Raw genomic sequence first — 25631 nt, 5'->3', positions numbered from 1 at the left:
TGATGACATTAAAAAAAATTAATTCTGAAACGTGTAAATCACACCAACAAAAAATAAAACGAGTGTTAGCATGATAGGCTGAACCGAAATCGAAGAAAATAAAGAGGTCTGCGATCGCACACGTCTCTGTTGTCCAAATTTTTTCCACCGCCAACGCCGTTCTCCTCTTTTATGCTAAAAGCGATGCGTCTCTTTTTATTCAATTTTCAGTGACTTCTGCGGCTAATCATGTGCGTACAACACTAAATGTTTTCAGAATCGAATCAAATATTAAATTAAAAAAGTCAACAATTTATCATTCATATAGTTTAATTGGATTGAATCAATAGCCAAACTGGTGACGTAATAATAAAATTAAAAAAATTATACATGTATATAATAATATAAATATAAGAAATAAATATGAAATTGCTACTTAATTTAAAAAAATAAAATATTTAAGTTTATCATGACTTAATAAGCCACATGATACAATATAATATCAAATGATTAAAAAATTAATCATTTTTTAAAAAAAATTGATAAAAAAATAAAAAAAATTTTGAACAATCCGGTTTTTGAAAACCAAATCCGGTTCCCAACTTGATTTCGATTCCCGATTCGAAACGGTCTAACCTGGCTAAACTCTTAAAATGGTTTTCTCATATGAACCAAACCGGAGTCCAGACCGATTGACAATCGGACCAATCCGACCGTCCGGTCTGATTTTAAAAGCACTGGGAAAACCTAATAATTTATTAAAAAGATAAAATTACCTTTAAGAACCCTAACTGAAAACTCTGCTAAATACCCAAAATAAATATAAACAAAGTTTTAAATATTTAATTCTTGACTTGATGTTCAAGTATGCCACACTCCTCTATTCAAAATAATCTTTATCAATATCTTTTAACTTAGATTCAGAAAATATGCACAAATATAAAATAAAATAGCAATAGCGCAAAAATATCAAATATATCATAATCTCAAATAAATATTTAAAAATTTAAATTAAAAGGATAAAAATATATAAGATTGTCATTTGTTATAGAATGTTTAAGAAAAGCTGGAAAATGTTAACTTTCATTTTGCTATTGAGTTTTAGTCAATGACCTAAACAAAGAAGTCATTTTAAAATGGGGGCAATCTTGTAATTTATCAAAAGACCTAAATACCAGACAAGTTTATAGGGACTGCATAATAATTATCACATTTTGTGGATCTCTTTTGTCATTTGCATATTTAAAGAGTATTTTTTTGTCATTCTCTCAAAACTCTACTTTTTGTAAGCATATAGGGTAAGCTCCGTAGATAATAAAGAATATCTCTCCTGAGATACGTACTGAGAATAAATAGTAGACTTTTTCCAACTACATTATTACATACATAAGGGCTAAGATTTAAACTCCCAAAATTCTTTGAAACATTTGAGAATGCACTTATTTTGTGTCTAATGTGCACCCTATACTAAAATGAGATTTGATTAAAATACTACTAAAAAAATTAAAATTAGCAATTGACAAATCTGTTAATAAATAGCAAAATCTATCATTAATTTTAAATTTCATGATAGATTGTCCATCACTGATTTCAGTCAAAAATATGGTGTAAAACATCCATCACTAATTAGTAAACTTTTGTCACTAATTTATTTTATAATTAAATTTTTTTTGTAGGTTTAATCACTATCATATCATCTTTCATGTCACTTTTAAGGTACATATCACCCACCACTCGTCACATCATCACTACTTGGATCTCAATGTCATGTCCATAATCACTTTTAATTTTTCTAGTAATGAAAAGGCTAAATTTAATAAGAGAAGTTGAGAAATTTCTTTCTTTTTCAAACAATATTTATCAATCACTTAACTACCTCTCTTTAATTTTGGTGAGATAGTTAAAAATAATTTATATATAAAACTAGATACTTCAGCCCTTCAAGTTAAAGTGTCTACAACAATCCAATGACAAACTAGAAAATTAAATGCTAACAACCAAACCCAAAGCCCGCCAACATGTTCAAAGATAAGAAAGGTCTACAAATCCTACAACAACAGATCCAACATTACATACTATTTTTGTCCCAATTCTCAGCTCATTTTTATATACACGTGTTTTTTTTAAAAAAAAATTTAGAGTAAAAATCTTGAAAAATTTTAGAGTAAAAATCTTGAGTTTAAAATAAACTAAATGAATTTCAATCATAATACCCTTGTTATCTAAAGCTTATAACCTAATTAATTCCTTGGGTAAACATAACTTGATTTGCTCTAATAAAAAAATCTCTTAAAAATTCATATTAAATACTCCAAAATTAAAAAAAAAAAAGTCTGACATGATCAACAAAACTTCAACAAATTCATGTTCTCACAAGTATAATAGTGTTACCAAGCAAAACATTGAAGTTTCTTTTTTTTTTTTTTTGCCAGAAGCAAAACATTGAAGTTTCCAATAAGCATTTCCTCTATAATTTGAAGTTCCGCCCTTAGCGACCTTGGATTTTAGTCTAAAAACCAAACACTTTAATTCCCACCGATTTAAGTTAATAAGACTAGAGAAAGCTTTGGCTTGAATCAAATTCACTGGAAAATCTTCTACATCACAAGCAAATTCGGACTGTCCATTGCCACCAAACCAAAGTCCCATCAACAACAATGCCATTATGCTATGTTTGGATACACATGGATTTGCATTTGGATTTAGATTTGAGCCAAATCCATTGTTTGGATAATTTGAAATCCTTTCTAAACTCCTATTATTTCAAATCCTAACTCAAGCTCTTTTGTAATTTGATCCAAATGTATGAAGGTTTGATTGACTTGCCAACGGTAATTGGACCGAACCCCCAAAGTTGACGAAAATAAGCTGCCACTGTTGATTGGGATGGGACGGCAGACTTTCACTAGGACCAGACCTACGGCAACGATAGAGACTAAACGGCCAACTTTCACCGGCACTGGACCAATGGTGACGACGGGGACCAAATGGCTGACTTCCCCAGAGATCGGACCTACGGCAACCTGAAGGCCAACTTCCACCAGGATTGGACTAATAGGGACCAGACAGTCGACCTCTATCGAGACTAGACCGACGGCAAAGATGAGGACCAGACGACCAACTTTCATTGGGATCAAATCAAATACGACGAAGGGGACCAGACTGCAGACTTCTACTGGCACCGGATAGATGCCGACGATGAGTATATGATGACTGACTTCCACTGGGACCTGATTGATAACGACAACATGGACTAGACGACGGACTTTCACCCTGACCGACCAACAACTACAACGGGATTGAAAAGCCGACTTCCACCAGGACCAGATTGATGGTGACAACGAGGACTAGACCAATAAGGGTGACGGAGACCGTACGACCGACTTCTATCGAGACCGGACCGACGGCGAGGATGGGGATCGAAAGGCCATGTTCCATCAAGACTGAATTGACGGCGAGGATGGGGATTGGACGATCGAGTTCTATCGATACCAGACTGATGACAATGGGAAACGAACGAACGACTTCCACTAAATCGAACGGACAACTTATGAAGGGACCTGATCTACGACGATGATGGGGACCGGACAGCCGACTTCCACTGGCACCAAATCGATGATGACAATGGGAACCTGATGGCCAACTTCTATAGAGACCAAACCTACGACAGTGACGAGGATCGAAAGTCCAACTTCCACAGGGCGAGGACCAGACGGTCGCCTTCTGTCGCCATCCCTTCAATCTAATCGCTATCACCATTGGTTCGATATGGTGCATATAGAAGCCAGCAATCCTATCCCTGTCTTAGCGTCGATCCAATCCCGGTGGAAGTCAGCTTTACTGTCCCTGTCATTGGCGTCGGCTCGATCCTGGTGGAAGTCTGCCGTTTGATCCTCGTCGTTGGTGTCGGCTCGATCCCTATGGAAGTCAACCATTCGATCCCCATCCATGTCATCGTCGGTCTAGTCTTTGTGGAAGTTGGCTATCTAGTGCCTGTTGTAGTTGTCGGTCCTATCCCAGTGAAAGTTGGACATCTTGTCCCCATCATCGTCGTCAGTCAGGTCTCTATGGAAGTTGGCATCCAATGCTTGCCGCCGCCGCCAATCGGGTCCCAATGAAAGTCCGTCGTCTAGTCCCTATCGTCACCGTTGGTTCGGTCTCGGTGAAAGTTGGCTGTTCTATCCCCATCATTGTCGGTCTGGTCTCTGTGGAAGTTGGCCATCCAGTGCCCGTTATAATCATCGATCCAGTCCCAATGAAAGTAGGTCGTCCTGTCCCGTCGTCGTTGTCAGGTCTTTATGGAAGTCGATCGTCCATCGCCCGTCGCCACCAGTGATTGGGTCCCAATAGAAGTCTGCCATCAGGTCCCCGTTGTCGCTGCCAATTCGATCCTAGTGGAAGTCGGCCGTCTGGTCCTCGTCATCACCATCGGTCTGATCTTGATGGAAGTCTATTATTCGATGCCTGTCGTCACCGTCGGTCCGGTCTCGGTCAAAGTTAGTCATTTTGTCCCCGTCGCTACGATTATCCGACCTCGGTGGAAGTCAAAGGTCTTATCTTGGTCATCATCAGTGCCACAATTCCAGTCAGCTTTGTTTGTCTGATCCTATTGGATGTCGGTCATTCGAATCATCGAGTTTGACTAATCTTCCAAGTTTCTTCTAAATTTAAATATAGAATTTAAAAGTTAAAATTTTACTTTAGATCCAAATATAAAATTTAAATATTATAATTTGAAATTTTTTATATCATCCAAACAAAGAATTTAGAATCTATGAATTTCAAATATGAGATTTTAAATTTAAATTTTTAACTTAAATCCATTCATCCAAACACAACCTTAGTTTAATGTTTGGTGCTTCAAATCCCCCTGATTCTTGATGAAAATGGTCTAGAACCTTGAAGAAAGTCACCATTTCTGGAATGCTCTTGCAAAAACCCTAACATAATGTTTGGATTGATGGATTTAGACTTGAATTTTAGATTAAACATTTGAAATTCATGTATTTAAAATTCTTTATTCGAGTATTAAAAAATTTTCAAATAAAGAATACTAATAAATTAATATTCAAAACGAAAATTAAAAATTAAAAATAATGAATTTATTTATATTTTTTAACTGACAAGAGATGAAAAAAGATATAGAAGTCATAGATGCATCAATGTTGAAAACGTGAAGAGAATAACATGTTTAAAATGATATAGAATTTTAAATGATTGGAATGTAAAGGAATTTTGAAATTACAAAAAGAATTATAATTTAAAATCAACTTGGATTTGAATCCAATATAAGTTCAAAAAATTTTGTGTATCCAAATGAAGGATTTGATCTAAATCCAAATCCCCATTAATATAAACACACCATGAAATTTTTTGTTTTCCTCTCATAGCTGTTGTCTATAATCATATTCGGTGGCGAATGTGCTCGTTGATTCCACAAATGGTGCCAGATACACCTGTGTGTTTGACTTGTCAACTCTGGTGTCCACGGCTAGATGTAAATTGAATAGCTTATGTCTGACACTGGACATTGACAGAGACAATATGAGTTCCTCATGTCAACGTCTGTGACCGGATGTCTCACATTGTTCCCTTGTTTCCGGCAGACATAGACAGAAACTTGGTTGTAATAATTTTTTAAAATGTTGTTTGAAAAGTTTGCTTTGGCTCCCATGTCAAAACGTCTTTATACCAGTAGATCCTCCTAGTCCTTATATTCTCCCAGTGAACGCTTTTGTTCTCTCTTTTCTCTTCTTATATGATGATTTAACAAACTACTGGATATCCACAGTCCTTTCACAATTTTGCCAAAGACAGAGGATGTATACAATATTTGTCCTTGATCACATTACTTGACTTGTAAATATGTTATCTATTTTCTACAGCGAGAATTTGTGCTTGCAGTATATGAATCTGTGGAAAATATCGAAGAAGTGTTGCAATGTGTCTTAGGTGTTTAAATCCTAACAGAAGATAAAACTATAGTTTCGTATGGTATTTTCCTTCCAGAAATATCCCATCAACAACTGATTTAATTCTTTCCTTTTCTGTTGTTTGTTTTCAGCTATTGTCAATAGGAATAGGAGATTAAACTATAGTTCTTAATGACGCCTTTTAGCAAAATTCAGCGGAAAGAAATAATTGCCCAACCCTACACACTTTAGCTACTTGGCACATTTCTTATGGTCACACCATTTCTTATGCTGTAACACCACCAGCAGATATAAGAAGAGTATTTTTTATTAGAACTTTGCCAGATTTGGAGGATCTAACCTGATATGATTACATATGATGATTGGAATGAACACAGAAATCACATCATGGATTCACAATCTAGCATTCGAAAGAGGAACCATGACAATGAATATTCATGAACTATAGCGAATTAACATATTAAACATTTAGTACTATTAATGTAGAACATTTATATATATAAAAAAAATTTAGAGCTGCCCTGTTGAAGATTTGAAGGTATACTGGGGAAGAGTGTATTTAAGATCTTTCAAATGGAATAGAGACATAAAAGCACCCCAGTCTATCCCCTCAAAATTTGAGACAGTTACTTTATTGATGAAACATAACTCATCATTGTTTGTTGTTTGCTCTGCTGCACAAGACATTGATGGATCTAATGATCTTTTGGATATTTCATATGCATCAGCAGAACATTTCCTATCTACACATAATCAGTATGAAAATTGTCCCAAGCATCTTAGCACTATTATTTTAGCCTTGGCTTCTCTTAATCAGTCTTCTATCTCCCTTGCATGTTTGTGAGAGTTACACTGTTGAGGGAGCATGATTTGTTGCTTTGTTGAGAAGATTCTGAACTTGATACACCGTGCCTTTTATTGAATGCAGGATGACATGGAGGAGGAAGATTAACAATGTCACTGTTAAGCATTGACATTACTGTGGCCATAGAAGGTCTGTCTCTTGCAAGTTCTTGGACACATAGAAGTCCAATGTGCATACATCTTCTAACTTCATTGATAAAATCTGCTGCTGATATTTCAGGGTCTATAAAAGATATGATGTCCTCTTCATTCCATGACTTCCATGCCTGAAAACAAAATCAGAAGTAAGAAAAATAATACACATCCATGTAGCTTTGCTAAAATTATACCAAAGTTAAATTTAAGAGACTTACAAATCCTAAAAGGCTCAATGAGTGTTCATAGACATAAAAACTTGTGACTTTCGTACCACTAATGATCTCTAGCAGCAAAACTCCAAAACTAAACACATCTGATTTCTCTGAAAATAGTCCTTCCATAGCATATTCAGGTGACATGTAGCCACTGCATTTAATCCTTAAAAGTAAGATCAAATCATGTGAATATGCCATGGTTATAACAATATTATGTATAGAGAGATAGAAAACATGCTCACTATGTTCCAACAACCCTTCTTGTATTGCCTTCATCTTCATTGTTTTGGAAGATTCTTGCCATGCCAAAGTCGGATATCTTTGGATTAAGCTCTCCATCCAACAAGATATTACTAGGCTTTAGATCTCTATGAATAATTTTTAATCTAGAATCTCTATGGAGATAAAGTACACCACGAGAGATTCCTTCAATTATGTTAAGTCGTTTTTTCCAATCTAAAGCCTTCTTTTTTATAGGATCTACAAAAATACAAGAGAAATGGTGCTTTACGTATTGATTGACAAAATGTGAACACGTGTTTGAATTAAGAAAAGTACAAGGCTTTATCTTTCTTAAACAAAAAAACTATATAAGATCCTTTTTTATAATTTCAGTTTCAAACTTTAAAGGACTTAGAAAAGCTGGTAGAATATATGAAATTCATATAGGAAAAGATAAGGATTTATAATAAATTTGGCGGTTGAACAAGAAAAATTTTAAGATGGCGAAGTCCGCATATAAGATAGAGGTAAGCAATTAACTAACCAAACACAAAAGCATCCAAACTCTTGTTTGGCATGTACTCATAGATCAACATCTTTTCCTCTCCTTCAATGCAACAACCTAGAAGTCTTACTAGATTACGATGTTGAAGCTTTGAAATAACAACCACTTCATTCATAAATTCTTCTAGCCCTTGTCCAGATGCTCTTGAGAGCCTCTTCACTGCAATTTCCTGTCCATCTCGCAACTCTCCCTACAAGAATATGTTAAGAAAAAGATAATACTTCATAAATATTATTTGAAGCTTTACATTGTTAAGTTACCTTATATACTGTACCAAAGCCACCTCTTCCAAGCTTATTAGCAAAACTGAAGTTGTTTGTTGCAGTAGCAATGATTCCAAAATCGAATAGTGGCAGCTCCTCTAATTTAGCTATTTTCAGGTCTTCTATTAGGTTTGCCCTGTGGTTTTTTAAATGTGATTCTTCTATTTCCAGCGTTAATGCTCCATTATTTCCTTTCCTTCTAGCTGAATGCAAGCATAATAAGAATAAAAGACAAAAGAGTGAAAAAAATAAGACAGACATGAGAAACAGAACATATATATTCTTCAAATAACTTAAATAATGAAATGGCAAACACACCAAAATGTCTAGCAGCCCACCACCATACAATATATGCAGCAACAATGATAATTACTCCTACTGCCACTGTAACTATGATGACTACTTTCAACACTTTCTTTTCTCTTTCTGCATTCATTGCAATAAATAGTTTAGAATATATGTATTGGGGAAGCTGAGAAATAAACATAGTAAAAAAATATCAAAATATTAAATGTTCTGTCGAAATGCTAAATCTACCAAGTTCAGAATAGGCTTCTCGGATATAAAGGTCCACTCCTCCCCTTGAAAATCTTACAACGTCGATTAAGTTTCCATTCCAAGACATGCAGCCAATTGCAGCATCATATGCATATGCCGTACAATTGCAATTATTTAGGCATTGAATTCTGCACATTTCCTCAGAACCATATGACTTCTCTGCAAAATCTGGCACTTTCGTCATTGGCAGTTTCAAAAACCCATCATCTTTATCAGTATCTCTCCCATTTTTCACCTTCCCACACCGCAACGATGCCCTTCTCACACATCCACTAGTCCAGTTTCGTCTATTCCATTCCTCGGCATTCCTTGGCTCAAATCCTCTCAAACAGCTGCAGATTGGGGAATTTCTGGGATCACAGCTTCCAAATGTCCCGCATAAACCATACATATCACAGATTGAATCTTGGACAGTTCGCATCCCAACTTTGAGTTTGTTCATCCAGGTGGTTAAGACTAGTTTTCCTTCTGAACTCAAAACTATGGTTCCAAAGAAAGACTCATTTGGCAAAGAATATGTTATGTGAACAGACCCATTTTCTTCCCTTCCTACGTCAAATCCATTTAGATATGAGGAAGTATACATCTTGGATAACCCAATGAACACTTGACCATTCCAAGGACCTGACCTCCAATATGGCTGTGTTTGATTCCAGACGAACACTTCAGGCGTACTGGGGCGTTCAAGGCCACTGGAGAAGCTTCCAACGGACGGATCCGAAGGGCTCTTCCATGAAGTAACCTTCAGTTTCTCACCTGTTTTTTGGTTAGTACTAATTACCAAATTTGGAAGGAATGAATTACCTGGATGTTGGAAACTCTCCCATAATGTTCTGCCTGTGTCATCTAGCAGGACTAAGTTTCCCGTGTTGAGAAGTTGAGCAGTGGAATTGGATGCCTTGTTTGATATATTTGAAGTCCAAACAACCTCTTTATCTCCATTCAATACAACAAGATTCTTGTCCTCAGATATTGTGAGAATTCCAGATGAATCTTTCAATGGTTGGTTTCTGTTAGCCACCCAGATGACATTCGAGTCAGAAACATACCAGATTCCTACATAGCGATTCGTTGCATTTTCAGGGCTGAAGAATCCCAGTTCAAATTCACTGTTGTTTGAGCTTACAATTTCAGAATCTCTAACGAACTGAGTTGTTGTAATAGTGTCAGAGGCAGGGCAAAAATCTGCACAAAAGCCAGAAATCACAAGAAAAACAGGTAATAAGTTTCTAAGTGAACTAATCCCCATGATTTCAAGGAACACTCCTTAGTACAAAACCAAAGGGACTACTAAGAGAATCTGGCATGTAAAAGATTGACTTGCTCTTGTTTTCTTCTGAAAGATGAAGAAAAGATGAAAAAATCCAGAGTGCTAATGTCTGGTTAAATACTAAAACAGAGTAAATATGACTTTTACCAGGGATTTGGACTAGAGAGTAATCTAATTAATTGTTTTATGACTATAATGAAGGCGCACCACTGATCCTCTTATCGTGGAGCAATACTTTGAAGACTTTGTTTCATGTCACTATGGTAGTCTTCATTTTTTTAATCTTTTTGTCCAAGATCCTCCCTAATTTCTATCTCCCTTCATCTGAACACACACACCCATGCTTATCTAGATATATATGTATATAGTTTCTTTTTAATTTTTTAATAAATTTTTCTAGAAGTCATGGTCATGCATGGTATGTGGACGAGAAAGTTGTGATCAGCCGTGTCATTTGGATTTCATGTGATTAGAAAGCCAACGTTTGGCTTCAACCATGTTCCTTCATTGACCCGGTGAGATGCTATGACTACATTGAAAATGCACTTTCGATCTTTGGTGACACTTGTTTTATGTACATACGTTAGTTGACATTTTCTTCATTCTTGTTTGCCCAAATTTTGGTGTTATACACACACACACACACACACACACACACACACACACACACACACACACACACACACATATATATATATGAATGTATGTGTTTCCATGCTCCTATGCTGTACATTGATAGTAGTTTGAGAATAACTATAGTTTTGGGTCCAAGAATAATTCAAACGCAAAAAAAAAAAAAAAAAACATGTGCAGATTGACGTTCCTGAAATATTATAACCTAGGGGCGGATCCAGGCTTCAGGTTGAGCGGAGGCCAATTTTTTTTAAATATACTTTTTTTATTAAAAAATATAAAGTATTTTTTATCGAATCATATCTTTTAATAAATTAATTAATTATCTTTAAATTGATATCATTTTTTTATATTTATCCTTATTTAATATAAATATGAGGAAGTCACCCTCAAATCTTACATAAGCCATGTCTAACATGTTTTATCAGAACTAGAAAAAATATTAAAATGTATTAATTTTATTTAAAAATTTAATAAGTTTCTAATTTCTTTCCTATTAAATATGCTTGCTTTTTTTTGTAACATTAAATATACATATTTTAATAGCATATTTCTAACACTAATATTTACTCCTCCCGTTTAAAAATGTAAGGCGTGTTTAAACTAACTTCACCTTTCATAAAGTAGTTAATTGTCTTCAAACTAATATCATCTTTTTATATTCATTCTTATTAATAATATGTTTTACTTTAAAATGAATATAAAATGATTTATTTATTATGAGTATTTTTTTAAAAAATATAATAATTGTATCTTGAAACGATAAAAACAACCTTATAATATTCCTCCTTTTAAAATATATAAGTAGAATAAACAGGACAAAAAACTATTCTTTCTATCTTCTCGTGTCTTTTCTAGAGGGGAGGGGTTAGCGGTTAACCTTTTTCATAGGACTAAATATTTGGAGACTCATATCATGTGTAAGAAGAGGTAGCCATGCAATAGTGGTTCCGCCGCTGCTAACGGCTCGTTGCAGAAACAAATTACTGTCCAGGATGCCAAAGACAGAACAAATGAAAGCTTCAACGTCCCTTTTTGTCTTCTTAAATTAATGTTTTTTGGGGCATCATGAATATATGATGATAATATACATTCACGATCTTTTCATATTTTTGCTTGACACAGAGAATATAAAATATTCATCCTTGATTGTTTAATTCAATCCTAATCCAGGTATCAACAATGAATATATTACCATCATAATACTCATCCAGGTGATATATAAAACTTGCAAGGTTCTTTATGGTAATTAACCTTTTACATAACCTAAAAACAATAATTGATTGTCCAATCTTACGCATTACCTGTAAGGTGCACTTCATATGCTGTACAACGAGCAGAATCACTTTGCCATATTTGGGAATTAATAGTAGGTATAATTATAAATACAAAGAGTGAGTCAAACAAATAGAGAAATCGGGACAATCCAGACTAGTTTATTCGATAGGAGAATACCTTAACTACGAGACTTTCCAATATAGATCTCATAACAATGCACCTTTGCTCAAGAGGCAATATGCATTGCGGTTGCAATCCACATCAATTCACTCAATGACACTTCACTTGAATTCCTTGTCATTAGCTTTGTGGGTAGCCCTCTTCGTGGTTTTGAATGTGAGACACCTTGATATATGACTCATAACATATCCATAGTCTTTATAACCATCATTGTTGTCATCATTCACGATCTCCCTTGAATGTTTGTGAAAGTGATGCTATTAACGGAGTATGACTTATTACTTTTATGAGACAACTTCGCACTTGGCACAAACTTCCTCTGTATGTATGAATGCAGGCTGACATGACGGAGGAAGATTAGCAATGTGATTATTGAGCATTGAATTTACAGTGGCCATAGAAGGCCTGTCTCTTGCATGTTCTTGAACACATAAAAATCCAATGTGTATGCATCTCACAATGTCCCTGATGTAAACTGGATCACATATTTCCACATCTATGAGAGACTTGATACCATCTTCGTTCCATAATTTCCATGCCTGAAAGGAAATACATTAAGAGTTTATAGAAGCCTAGACTGTCAATAAATTTGTAGACTTATGTTAAAAATAAAAATTGATCCATAATTAATTCGGAGAGGCTTACAAGTTCCAAGAGGTTCAATGAATGTTCATGATCACAAAGGCTTATATTTTTCCTACCACTGATGATCTCAAATAGTAAAACTCCGAAGCTGAACACGTCTGATTTTTCTGAAAATAATCCTTCCATTGCATATTCAGGTGGCATGTAACCGCTGCACTTAATCATTATTCATTAATGGTAAAGTTCAAATCATATGAATCTATTAGTGATATTTCAAAATTATATAGAGTGCAAACTTACTATGTTCCAACAACTCTTTGAGTATTGCTTTCATCTTCATTGCTTTCAAAGATTCTTGCTAGACCAAAGTCTAATATCTTAGGATTAAGCTGATCATCTAGTAAGATGTTACTTAGCTTTAAGTCTCGATGTATAATTTTTAGTCCAGAATCTCTATGAAGATAAAGTAAGCCACGGGCAATTCCTTTAATTATGTTCAAGCGGTTTTTCCAATCTAAAATCTTCTTTCTGATAGGATCTACATAAACAACAATAAAGAGCTGGTTACTTTTTGTTTTACAATAAGATAAATTTCAAATTTAATCCGCCAAGTTACAAGATTTTGATGTACTCATATAAAAAACTAAACCTTGGTTTGTTTGAAAGCGTAGCAAGAACAATCCTATGAAACTCTAGCTTCAAAAAATAAGAATGAAACTAGTAATGTAATGATAGGGATAACTATAATGTAATTGCAAGGATTCTATGAACATAGATGATTAGCAGACATAATAAGATGGACTAACCATATATGAAAGCATCCAAACTCTTATTAGGCATGTGCTCATATATCAACATTTTCTCCTCTCCTTCGATACAGCAGCCTAAAAGTTTTACAAGATTACGATGTTGAAGGTTCGAAATCACAACCACTTCATTGATGAACTCTTCCAGTCCTTGTTTAGATGTTCTTGAAAGTCTTTTCACTGCTATTTCTTGTCCATCTTGCAATTCTCCCTAATGGAATATATATATATATATATATATATATATGTATGTATATATTAAATTAAACTAAAAAAATATAATAGGATCGAGTGATCATACAGATTATTTGGAAGTAAAATTTCACAAGATATTGGTACCTTGTATACTAAACCAAAACCACCCTGCCCAAGCTTATTAGCGATGCTGAAGTTGTTTGTTGCAGTTGCAATGATTCTTGGATCAAACAGTGGTAGCTTCTCAAGTTTAGCTATTTTCAGGTCTCCAAGTAGTAGGTTTTCTTCCTTGTTCAGCAATAATTTTGCTTTGCTTTGCTTTTTTCTTGCTGAATGCATGCATCATATGACCAAAAATTCCAGAAATAAATCAATACATAAAATGAAGTCAGTAAAATGGATTATATTTTCTTTTCCTTTTACTTTTGAAAACTAAGATAATAGACACTAGTGCAAAAAGCATTTTTCCCCACAGTTAAAATGTATTTTTGACGACAGAAGACGCTCTGTGGTAGAAAATAGTATAGTAGTAAATGTATATTTTTTGCGACAGATATAATGTAACTGTGGTGAAAAATGTTATTTTTTGCCACAGGTAAAGTTGAGACCTGTGACGAAAAATAGCATTTTTCGCCACAATTACATTATACCTGTCACAAAAAATAAACATTTACTACTACACTATTTTCTACCATAGAGAGAGGTCCTACTTTCACCTGTGGCAAAAAATATCATCTTTTGCCACAGGTCCAAGAGACACCTGTGGCGAAAGATGGTTTTTTTCACCACAGAGAGAGGTTCTACTTTCACCTGTGGCAAAAAATATCATCTTTCACCACATGTCTCTCTTGGACCTGTGGCGAAAAATGCTTGAGCGACGCATCTTTGGCAACAATTGTGGTTACAACTGTCGCCATAGATTCATTTTTTACCACAATTACAACTATAACTGTGACCATAAATGCTATGTTTTTTCTTTATAGAATCACCTATAATTAAAAAAAATTATGTAAAACTTTTAATTATTAATTAATTATAATTTTTTACAGAATTTAGGCATATTTAATGCTTGAATTATACATATGGTGATAGGCATTTATTATGCCTGTCGCCGTGAGTTTGCTTGATTTATTAAATATGCCTGAAATCAGACATACTTACGGCGACAGGCGTTCCCGTAGGTTTCTAATTTCAGGCATATTTATTATGCTTGAAATCAAAAAAATTAAATTTATATATATATATATATATATTTATAATAAAATATTTATAAAAATTAAAATAATTTTAATTTTATTAATAGTTTAAATTTAATATGTCTGGATTCAGACATATTAAAAATTTAAATACTTAAAAAAATTTACGTAAAAATTTTAATTATTAATTAATTATTATATTTTACAAAATTTAGGCATATTTAACGCCTGAATTAGACATATGGCGATAGGCATTTATCATGCCTGTCACCATAAGTTTGCCTGATTTCAGGCACATTTATTATGTCTGAAATCAAAAAAATTAAATTTATATATATTTATAATAAAATATTTATAAAAATTAAAATAATCTTAGTTTTAAAAATAACTAAAATTTATATGTCTGAATTTCAAATTGAAACACATTAAATATATATATATATATATATTTCATACAACTTTATATTTCTTAATAATTTAAATTTAAAATTTGAATTAATAATTTATTTTAATTACGTTATTTGTTTAATGGCTTGTCAAATCATTTATAACGATAGGTGGATTGTATGTATGTGGCCATAAATCTTACATTTTTTTACCTTATTTACATTTTTGCCACTATAACTTATTTTACCACAGTTTTTCTATAAATTGTGGCGAAAAATATGTAGTTAAAATTATATTTTGTACTAGTGAGATTAGATCCTATTATTCAAAAACCATGGCAAAGAAAGACATTTGTATTGTGACCTATCTATTTATTTAGTAACCAACCATTGAAGAGAACATGATTATTCTTGAAATCACAGCAGAGATTTGGGAAAATATACCAGTGTGTTTAGCAGTCCATGCCTTTAAGACATATGCACAGATGGCAATGATGATCACTCCTACTATCACTGTTACTGAGATAACTACTTTGAAGTCTTTCTTATTCCTACCTGTATTAATAGCAATGTAATAAACTCATTTAGAAACATTTATATATAATCAAATAATTAATTGACTCAAAATGTACCTACCGAGTTCTGAATGGGCTTGGCGGATGTAGAGATTAGTTCCTCCACTGGACAATCTTACTACACCTGTTAAATTTCCAGTCCAGTAAATGCAGGAAAGAGAAGCAACATATGCATATGCTATACAGCTGCAATTATTTATGCACTGAGTTCTGCATGTGTCCTTAGGAAAAAATGATGGAGTTGAATATGACGGAGTGTTTGTCATTTGCAGCTCAAGAAACCAGTCATCTTTGCCTTTACCAGTCCCACATTGCAGTGATGCCCTTCTCACACATCCACTAGTCCAGTTTTGGCTATTCCATTCTTCTATATTCTTAGGCTCAAACCCTTTCAGGCAAGTGCATATTGGGGAATTATTGGAGTCACAGATCCCATATGTCCCACAATAGTTATATGTATCACAATTAGATTCTTGAACCCTTCGCTGCTTCCCAACTTTGTTTATTCTGGTCGTGTAAGCCAGTTTTCTTGTAGGAGGGCTTTTTCTTGATGAACCTTTTTTCTGGTTGGTACTGATCATTGCCAAAGTTGGAAAGTCCATGTCTCTTGGATGTTGAAAACTCTCCCATAAAGTCTTGCCAGTGTGGTCTAAAAGCACAAGGTTACCAGAATCAAGAAGTTGAGCAGTGGGACTTGATTGTTTGCTTGATACATTTGATGTCCAAAAAACCTCTTTCTTTCCATTCAATACTACAAGATTGTTGTCCTCAGATATAGTAAGGATCCCAGAAGAATCGTGTAATGGTTGGTTTCTATTAGCCACCCATATGACTTCGGAGTTGGAGATATTCCAAATTCCTACATAGCGATGATCTGTGGTATTTTGAGGGCTGAAGAATCCAAGTTTGAATGCGCTGTTGTTTGAACTTACAGTTTCTGAATCTCTGATGAAAACAGATGATGTAATGGATTCTAAAGCAGTGATGAAACCTATACAAAAGCCTGAAAGTATGAGAAAAATAGACAGTAATTCCATCACTTGAAGAACTAATAGGCGTTTTTAATTTCCTCAACTGCCACAAACTTGGAGGAACCAGATGAATATATACTATTTACATGGTGAAATTTTGCATATGTTGAACTTTGGTTTTCTTGTATTCGAGAAAATCTTTACTTGTTGTGTTGTAATCTGCATTTCAAGCCACAAGTGATGTTACTTCATTGACCCGCCAGGCAATCTTGAAGATTGATCTCCACGTACTATGAGCCATACATCATAATAGTATTTTTTGACCATATTATGCAAAATATTTTTAAACAAAACAATGCTTTAGATTAGTTTGGGATTTGAAATATATTACTTTGAGAATGATTATACCAATTTGATTCAGAAACAAATCAAAATAATAGCATGTATAGCATTTAGATATTATAGTTATACCATGTGTTCAAAATCCATGATAAAATCATCATGCACGTTTTGGAAAATGCATTTCATGTATTCACATATATGCACGCACAAAATCATCATCAACAAAATTAGTAGCTATTTTTACTGAAATTTTATTCTTTTTTTTTTTTTTTAATCGCTGCACTTGATGCATTACTTTTGTTTTCAGAAAGGACCTCCATTTCGTGCATTCACGTATATGCATGCACACAATCATCATCATGGATTCTCTTTGTTTTTTTACTTGTCTGGAACCAAATTTGTAGAGTGGCTTGGGTGGAATAGATTTGTTAGTGATATTGATAGCAGAAACAGTTTGGCAAGCATGATTGGGATAATAACACAGTGCTGATATCAAAGAAAAGAAAGATCCAAATTTATATGCAAAAGAGAGGTCCCCAATAAATTAAAAACACTAAATTTCTTGTGAAAAACACACAACACAGGGGTCATTGCAAAGACAACAATAGGAAGAAAAAAAACCATGCACAATTAAGGACTAGTGGGCTCTAATATCACTTTCTTTCGAAAACTAATAAAAGGAAAATGGAATTTTTGGTCCTTAGACTTTTTTCAGTTATCAATTTGATTAATCATTATCAATCTTGTCCCTATAATTTTATAACCATGTATGGTTTGGGCTAAAGACCTAAAATATCGAAGCGAAAGCCAAAAAAAAAAACAGAAGAAAAGGTTGTAGATAAATAAATACATTCAATTTTGGGGAAAAAAGATGCTTTAGTTTAGAACTTCTATGTAGTTATGAGAGTACATAACGTGGTTCGCTCCATGTATGTGATCTTAATATTTCTCCCTACACCATTTTCAAACAATAAGAATTATTTTTATATGCTTTTTGGCGGAAGACACGTTTGTTAAAAATATAACCTAGGTGTTTCAAGATGGGCTCAATAAAAACAGAAATCTCTTATAAAACAAAAGGGTGAACGCTTGTTTCATTCTGATTTCTAGTATGAATATGAACCATGAAAGTGCGGTCTATCAATCCTTTAGTCTTTTGGAAGAACTAAATTAATAATTGAAAAAAAAATCAATGACAAAAAATTTCATTTCAAAAAATATAGTAGAAGAGATCTTACTTTTATGGCACTGTCTAAGGAATCCTTTGCTGTTCTTCAGAGGATCTGCAGAGAGATGCCAATCATCTGTCCGCAACATATAGCACTGAAAGGAGAGAATAATTCTTATGCTCAGAGGAGACTGAATGTGTTTATAAGTCTGAGAGAATTATAATATTTGATTCTTTGAAATTTTCTTATGAAAAACATACAATACAGAGTCATTGCAAAGACCGCAAGGAATTAAAAAAAAAAAAACGTGCCTTAATTATACGGACTAGCTTGTGGGCCATAATATCACTTTCTTTCGAAAATTAATAAAAGGAAAGACTGACGAGGTAGATTTCAAGACCATTGAAATAAACAAATAAATAAATTTCCAAATTCTTAAATTGAATTTTAAATTCTATTAGTCTACCAAAGACTTTTACTTTGACCCATGAAAGTTAAAAATTAAAAGGAAAAATTAATCTTTTAGTCCTCCAACTTTTAATTCACTTGTAACTCAATCCCTCAACTATGACTCACTGTGACTCAGTCCCTCAACTATAACTCGCCTATAACTCAGTCCCTCAACTTTTAAATCATTTACAAATTAGTCCCTTAACTTTTGTTAATTTTTTTTTTATGTTAGCTTATATCTCACATCAATGAGCAAGAGAAGTGTATTTTAAAATAATACATGAGCATTTTTTTATCCCTCCTATTTGATAAGAAATTTTTTTAAAAAAAATAAAAAATAAGGACCGAGTTATAGATGAATCAAAAAGTTAAGGGACTGAGTCGCAATGAGTTATAGTTGAGGGATTGAGTCGCAATGAGTCATAGTTGAAGGATTGAGTTATAAGTGAGTTAAAAGTTGAAGGATTAAAAGATTAATTTTTTTAAATTAAAATTATACCAACGAACTTTTATACCTTGTGGGCCATAATATCACTTTCTTTCGAAAATTAATAAAAGGAAAGACTGACGAGGTAGATTTCAAGACCATTGAAATAAACAAATAAATAAATTCTCGAATTCTTAAATTGAAATTTAAATTCTATTAGTCTACCAAAGACTTTTACTTTGACCCATGAAAGTTAAAAATTAAAATTATACCAACGACTTTTATACCTTTGGCTGATGAAAGAAATGCAAGCTGGACCAATGACTTTTAACTTACAAATCATAACGACTTTTACTTTTTGGTTAGAGAAGACCAAAAGTAAAAGTCTCTGGTTTACTCCTTGCGGGGACTATATCATGTTCCAAGAAAATTTGACTAGAGACCTCTGTACGTAATGTTCATAAGAAAAAAACTATACTCCTTCGTCACAATTTATAAGATACATTAAATAAAATCACACGCACACTAGTAATATCTCAATCGAAGAAACTCAGCCCAAACTTATCTCTTCAGCTGCATCCCCACCATGAAGCTCTGTTATGAGCAAGAGCTAATTCTGATAAATATTTCATTTTTCCTTCTTTCGGTTCTTCATTCTTCTTGTCTCTCCCTTGATAGTATATCCCCAAGCCAATCACTCAGAGATGGTGACATTTTGCTCTCCGACAGTGGAACTTTCGCCTTCGGTTTCTTCAGCCCCGGAAATAATTCTTCAACGAACCGGTACGTTGGCATATGGTATCATAAATTCTCCAACCAAACCGTTGTGTGGGTGGCTAATAGACAAAATCCTCTTAATGATACTTCTGGAGCTTTGTCTATTGATACTCATGGAAACATTGTTCTCCTTCACAATGATATATATTCGAACCAAACTCCTATTTGGTCTTCCAACATTTCAAACACATCTTCTCGTGACTCCTTTGCTAAGCTTCAAGACTCAGGAAACTTGGTTTTGATAACAAGAAATGGTGGAATAACGAAAGTTCTGTGGCAGAGTTTGGATTATCCCAGTGACACTTTGCTTCCGTTCATGAAAATCGGAGTGGATCGGAGAACCGGTTTCAATATGTTCCTCACGTCATGGAAATCCCCAGATGACCCAGGGTTGGGGAGCGTGAGCCATAGGATCGACCCAACAGGCTATCCTCAGTCATTCATATATAGAAACGGTGCTCCATTTTGGCGGGGCGGGTCTTGGACGGGTCAAGGATTGAGTGGTGTACCTGAAATGATACCAAACTTCAATTTCCAAGTAAGATTTATTGACAATGCTAGCGAAGTTGTCGTGATGACCCAACTCATGGAACCTTCCATGTTCTTAAGAATGGTGCTTGACAACATGGGCCATGAGACATGGACTATTTGGCAACCTAATGGGCAAAAATGGTTGCAGATATGGTACGGTCCGAAGGAGGACTGTGACTACTATCGACGATGCGGGTCAAATAGTAAGTGTGACCCGTATAACGAGGACAAGTTTGAGTGTGTGTGCTTGCCCGGATTCGAACCCGTGAACCCGCAAGAGTGGAACATGAGAAACGGGTCGAGTGGGTGTGTGAGGAAGAAGAACATGTCCATGTGTCAAAGTGGGGATGGGTTTGTGAAGGTGGCAAGTGTGAAGGTTCCAGATACGTCAAAAGCACGTGTGAATAAGAGTGAGACTATGAGCTTAAAAGGGTGTGAAGAGATGTGCTTAAGGGATTGTTTATGTGTAGCGTATACGAGTGCAGATGTGGTCTCACAAAGTGGGTGCTTGACGTGGCATGCTGATATGGAAGATATTAGGACTTACCAAGGCCAAGGACAAGATTTATACGTGCGCGTGGATGCATCTGAATTAGGTACGTTCTTGTTCACTTCTTTTTCTAATATTGAATGAATAAGCAACTGTTTCACACATTAGTTTAATAAGCTATTCACAAATATCACTCTACTATTGTTTGCTTTACGCATTAAAATTGATTAAATAATAAATTATAACCTCCTTTTAATATTATGGAAATTGAATTAGTGGTCTCTAAATCAATGGCCATGTCATGTGCATGATACTAATATTGATTGAAGATCCAAAAAAAAGTTTTAAAATAAGGACAGTATACAGTGCTGGAATTGGTTGTTCTTGATCAATCTTGTTCAAACTCAAATTACAGAGATGATTACAATCAAATCTATAAACTTGAATGTGATCCCATATCAATTCAGAGGAGTAGAAGAAATTGAATGTGCAAAGGCGTGCCTAAATTTATAATCAAATGCATTACAAGATTTCTTTATGATTTTTTGGAAAGGATCAAAGAGCCAGTTTCTCATTATGTCCCACCTGTGGATCACAACCTCTATTTATAGACTAAAATTTGTGATATTTACAATTTGGCCCCTCAATAAATTATAAATATTAATTTGGTTTCTACACTTTAATTCCATAACAATTACACATCTTAAAATTTTCCAAATATAACAGACTGCTTTATTTTGGTTTAATTATAATAATGACCACATATTTTTAATATTTACATGTGTGGCTCCATATGTTGGATTTTTTTTTTCTCCAACATACACTATGCTTATATCAGATTTTCCATAATTATTTATAGTATCCTACCATTCAACATGCCATACAAGAGAAATAAACCCTGATGAAAAAGGTATATGCATGATATAGGTGCTTTTCCCCCGTAGAAATAAACCCTGATTTTTCTTTGGTATGAACTTATCTGCAGGAAAATATGAAAGCAAGCCTTATGGTTCACTTGGAAAGAAGGGGATGGTGACACTCGTAGTCGTTTCTACGTGCCTGATACTCTTGGTTATTGTTTTTGCGTATTGGTTTGTATGGAACAAGAAACGAGGTAAGCTGATTTTCAATAAGATTTTCAGCATATCTGTACTCTATCTCTGAACTGAACATATAAGCTAAGTAGAGGTATGTTTTTCTTCTCTTTTCATTCTAAAGTGTTCAATTAATTGCCTGTATGTAATCCTGCTTTCTGCCTAGTTTGATAGCGAAGTTGTATTACAACTCATCTCTTATCATTTTCTTTTTAATACAGTACAAAGTAGGCATATCGAACATGTTTTTGCTGGACATCAGAACAATGATTCAGATTTACCATTATTTGATCTAAGTGACATAATAGCAGCAACAGACAATTTCTCAGAGACTAACAAGCTTGGACAAGGCGGTTTTGGTTCTGTTTATAAGGTAGTCATATATTCTTTGAACGTAATTAGACTTAAATGTCGTATATTTATTTCTAAGATCAAGGCATATGTTAACAATTAATTTATAGCAAGACAAACAAGTTAAGGCAAAAGACATAATATATAATGACATGATTACATATTGCTGGTTTTGGTTTCTTAAAACAAAGATAATATATGCATACGTTCATAAAATAACTACAGATTTTGGACTCTAGGGTCTACTCAACGATGAAATGACAATAGCAGTGAAGAGGCTGTCAAAGTATTCTGGACAAGGCATTGAAGAATTCAAAAATGAGGTTTCTATAATTGCAAAGCTCCAACATAGAAATCTTGTCAAGATTTTAGGTTATTGCATACATGGAGAAGAGAAGATGTTGATCTATGAATATCTGCCAAACAAAAGCTTGGACTCTTTTCTTTTTGGTATGTCTTCTTTTCATTTCCTATATAATTTTTTAGTTTTAACTTTCATGTTTGATAAAATAGAAAAAATTGGTAAAACATTCTTACTTCTAACAGATTAAAATTTTTATTTATTAGATCAAGCAAAAAAGGTACTCTTAGATTGGACGAAAAGATTTGATATCATTTGTGGAGTTGCCAGAGAAATGTTATACCTTCATCAAGATTCAAGATTAAGAATAATTCATCGAGACTTAAAAGCCAGCAATATCTTATTAGATTCTACATTGAATCCAAAAATTGCAGATTTTGGTATGGCTAAAATGTTCGATGGAGATCAAATTGAAGGAAACACAAACCGCATCGTGGGAACCTAGTAAGCACTCTCCAATGCAACACTATATAGTTTCCTAGCATTACATTGCTTATATCCCTCATTCCCCAAAGTTCACTAAAATACCAATTAAAATTAAACAATAAAGACTTTATATTGGAATGAATATTTGATATCATCAAAATTTATATCTAAGTAGTGTAAAGTGTTATACCAATTAATTTTCAATCCATTATTCATGGTTAAATAACATTAAAACATGATCTTGTTAAAGTTCGTCTTTTTGGTTCTTTTAAACTCAAAACATATTTATCTGACATATAATATTGTGACTAGAGGAGAAAACATAATTGTTTGCCACACCAGATTGTTCACTATGTAGGAACAAATTAAAGTTACAATAAAGCCTAGTTCTTTCAACACAACAAATACACACACAAAGAAAAATGAGAGAAAGAGAGAAACCGAGAGAGTTTTTCTAGCACCTTGAAACCAGTATACATTCTCTGCCTTTAACCCATGCATGCCCCCTCTTCCCTGAATGAGCATGCATGGATAGTTATAAAAATTATTCCCTCCCATTTTCAAAGAAAAAAGGGAGAACTGCACATAAGGGTCTAAAATCATTTTTATATCTTGACAATGCCTCATTATATATTTGGGCTTGGGTTTGGGCTTAATCCATAGAGTGGACAATCCAACAAATATGTCAGAAATAACAATAAAAAAAGTCAAGTACACACACTTTGCAGTTTAAATATTTTACATTGAGATGACCATTTGATAAATTTCAACAATCTTTTACAATGGATATATGTCACCTGAATATGCAATGAAAGGGCTGTTCTCAATAAAATCTGATGTATATAGCTTTGGAGTTTTACTCCTAGAAATTGTTACTGGCAAAAAGAGCAACGGGCATTATGATGACATTACTTCTACTTTAGTTGGACATGTAAGTATGAAAAATGAGCATCTAAAATTAAATTTTTCCTTCAATAGTCTAATTTTATAATATATTCAATTATTCAGATTTGGGACCTGTGGAGAGAAAGTAGAGCTATGGAGATCGTTGATCCATCATTAATAGGAGAAACATGCCTTGAGGATGAAGTTTTGAAATGCATCCAAATTGGGCTTTTATGCGTGCAAGAATATGCATCTGAGAGGCCCACAATGTTAGAAGTTGTTTCCATGTTAGATAATGACTTAACTCTTCATCCTCCAAAACAACCTGCCTTCATTTTCAAGAAAAGTAATCGTGATTGTTCAAATCCTGAAGGCGTTGATTCTGTAAATGAGATGAGTATTACTGTGGTTGAAGCTCGCTAAAGGCCTTGACACTCTTGTATGGTATATGAATGCTCTTATAATGCTACCAGTTAATACTTGCCAAGTGAATAATTTTATCTGGCAAAAAAAAAAAGAATAATTTTAAGTCTTTCAAAGAATGATGGATGATTCCTGTATTTATCGCTATCGTAGTGACAAAGTAAAGTTGGCATATATCTTTTTAATTATTAGAAAAATTGGATGGTTTCTTTTCTGTACCATTTTGTTGGGGATGGAATTATCTTTAGTTAGTAACAATTGTGCATTATGTCAATTATTTGGATGAAAATTGTATTCATTTTATAGAAAGAGTTATTATTATATTATTTATATGTCTAAAGTATTATTTATATGTTCACTTTAAACTAATTAATTTCTATAGATAACTATGGAGTTATTATAAGGGTTAAATAGTAAATTTGTCTTGGTAATTTTTTATTAGGTGCAATAGGTATTTTTAACTTTTGATTAGCGCAATATTACTCAAATGTTTTAAAGACAGCACAATGTCCCCATAGAGTTATATTTGACTAGCATTGACCATTAGGTAAAAAATATTTGAGGGTTTAATGAACTACTTTGTGTCAGAAATTTTTATGGAAGAGCAATTAATATCATAAACTTTCATTGAAAAAAGTTTGTCCCTTGTAATGAATGAGTCATAAAAGATGCCTTAAGGATATTTCAATTGAGAAGTGATTACTCCCACAAATACATAAGATTACAGTAATAAATTATTTAGAATGTTTCAAGTGTACAAGATTAATCAAACCATATACTAGTAAAAATAACTCATCATAATAGAAAAGAAAAGTACTAGATTTAAAAGTCTACTATAATTAAAAGTGTGTGTGTGTAAAAGCATAGCTTTTCATGGTAGACAGGATTATTCTATACCATAGTAGAACGAATTAAAATCAAAATTAAAGAAGCTTTACTATAGCAAAAAAAAAGTAATAATAATAATAATAATAATAATAATAATAATAATAAAAAACTAGTGTAACAAAAGTCTATTGTTGTAGAAAAGTCCAGAAGTATGTAACAAGGTCGATTGATTGGATTAGAATTTTTTTTCTTGAAAGATTATTTG

The 25631-nt window shown here is 33.6% G+C and overlaps 2 protein-coding genes across 2 annotated transcripts; one reads left to right on the top strand and one right to left on the bottom strand.

Moving 5' to 3' along the window:
• Positions 1–6426: 6426 nt before the first annotated feature.
• LOC129286402 (G-type lectin S-receptor-like serine/threonine-protein kinase SD1-13) lies at positions 6427–18489 on the bottom strand. Its single transcript, XM_054922362.1, is given in 17 exon segments — positions 6427–7042; positions 7130–7280; positions 7372–7609; positions 7896–8106; positions 8177–8382; positions 8498–8605; positions 8717–10003; positions 11550–11626; positions 12326–12426; positions 12428–12637; positions 12744–12894; positions 12984–13221; positions 13490–13700; positions 13829–14013; positions 15711–15821; positions 15903–16844; positions 18393–18489. Coding segments are annotated over 17 exon segments (4815 nt in total). The 5' UTR covers positions 18472–18489; the 3' UTR covers positions 6427–6733.
• Positions 18490–19786: 1297 nt separating this feature from the next.
• On the top strand, positions 19787–24641 carry LOC129286401 (G-type lectin S-receptor-like serine/threonine-protein kinase At1g11410). The gene is made up of 6 exons (XM_054922361.1): positions 19787–21104; positions 21984–22112; positions 22314–22465; positions 22683–22893; positions 23011–23248; positions 24239–24641. Coding segments are annotated over exons 1-6 (2049 nt in total). The 3' UTR covers positions 24240–24641.
• Positions 24642–25631: the final 990 nt, after the last annotated feature.

The sequence above is a fragment of the Prosopis cineraria genome, unplaced genomic scaffold (assembly GCF_029017545.1).
Source record: "Prosopis cineraria cultivar Desert tree isolate PC_DT_omini unplaced genomic scaffold, ASM2901754v1 PC11, whole genome shotgun sequence".
In the NCBI taxonomy this organism is placed as follows: domain Eukaryota; kingdom Viridiplantae; phylum Streptophyta; class Magnoliopsida; order Fabales; family Fabaceae; genus Prosopis; species Prosopis cineraria.
This window is presented reverse-complemented; position numbering and strand designations above follow the sequence as displayed.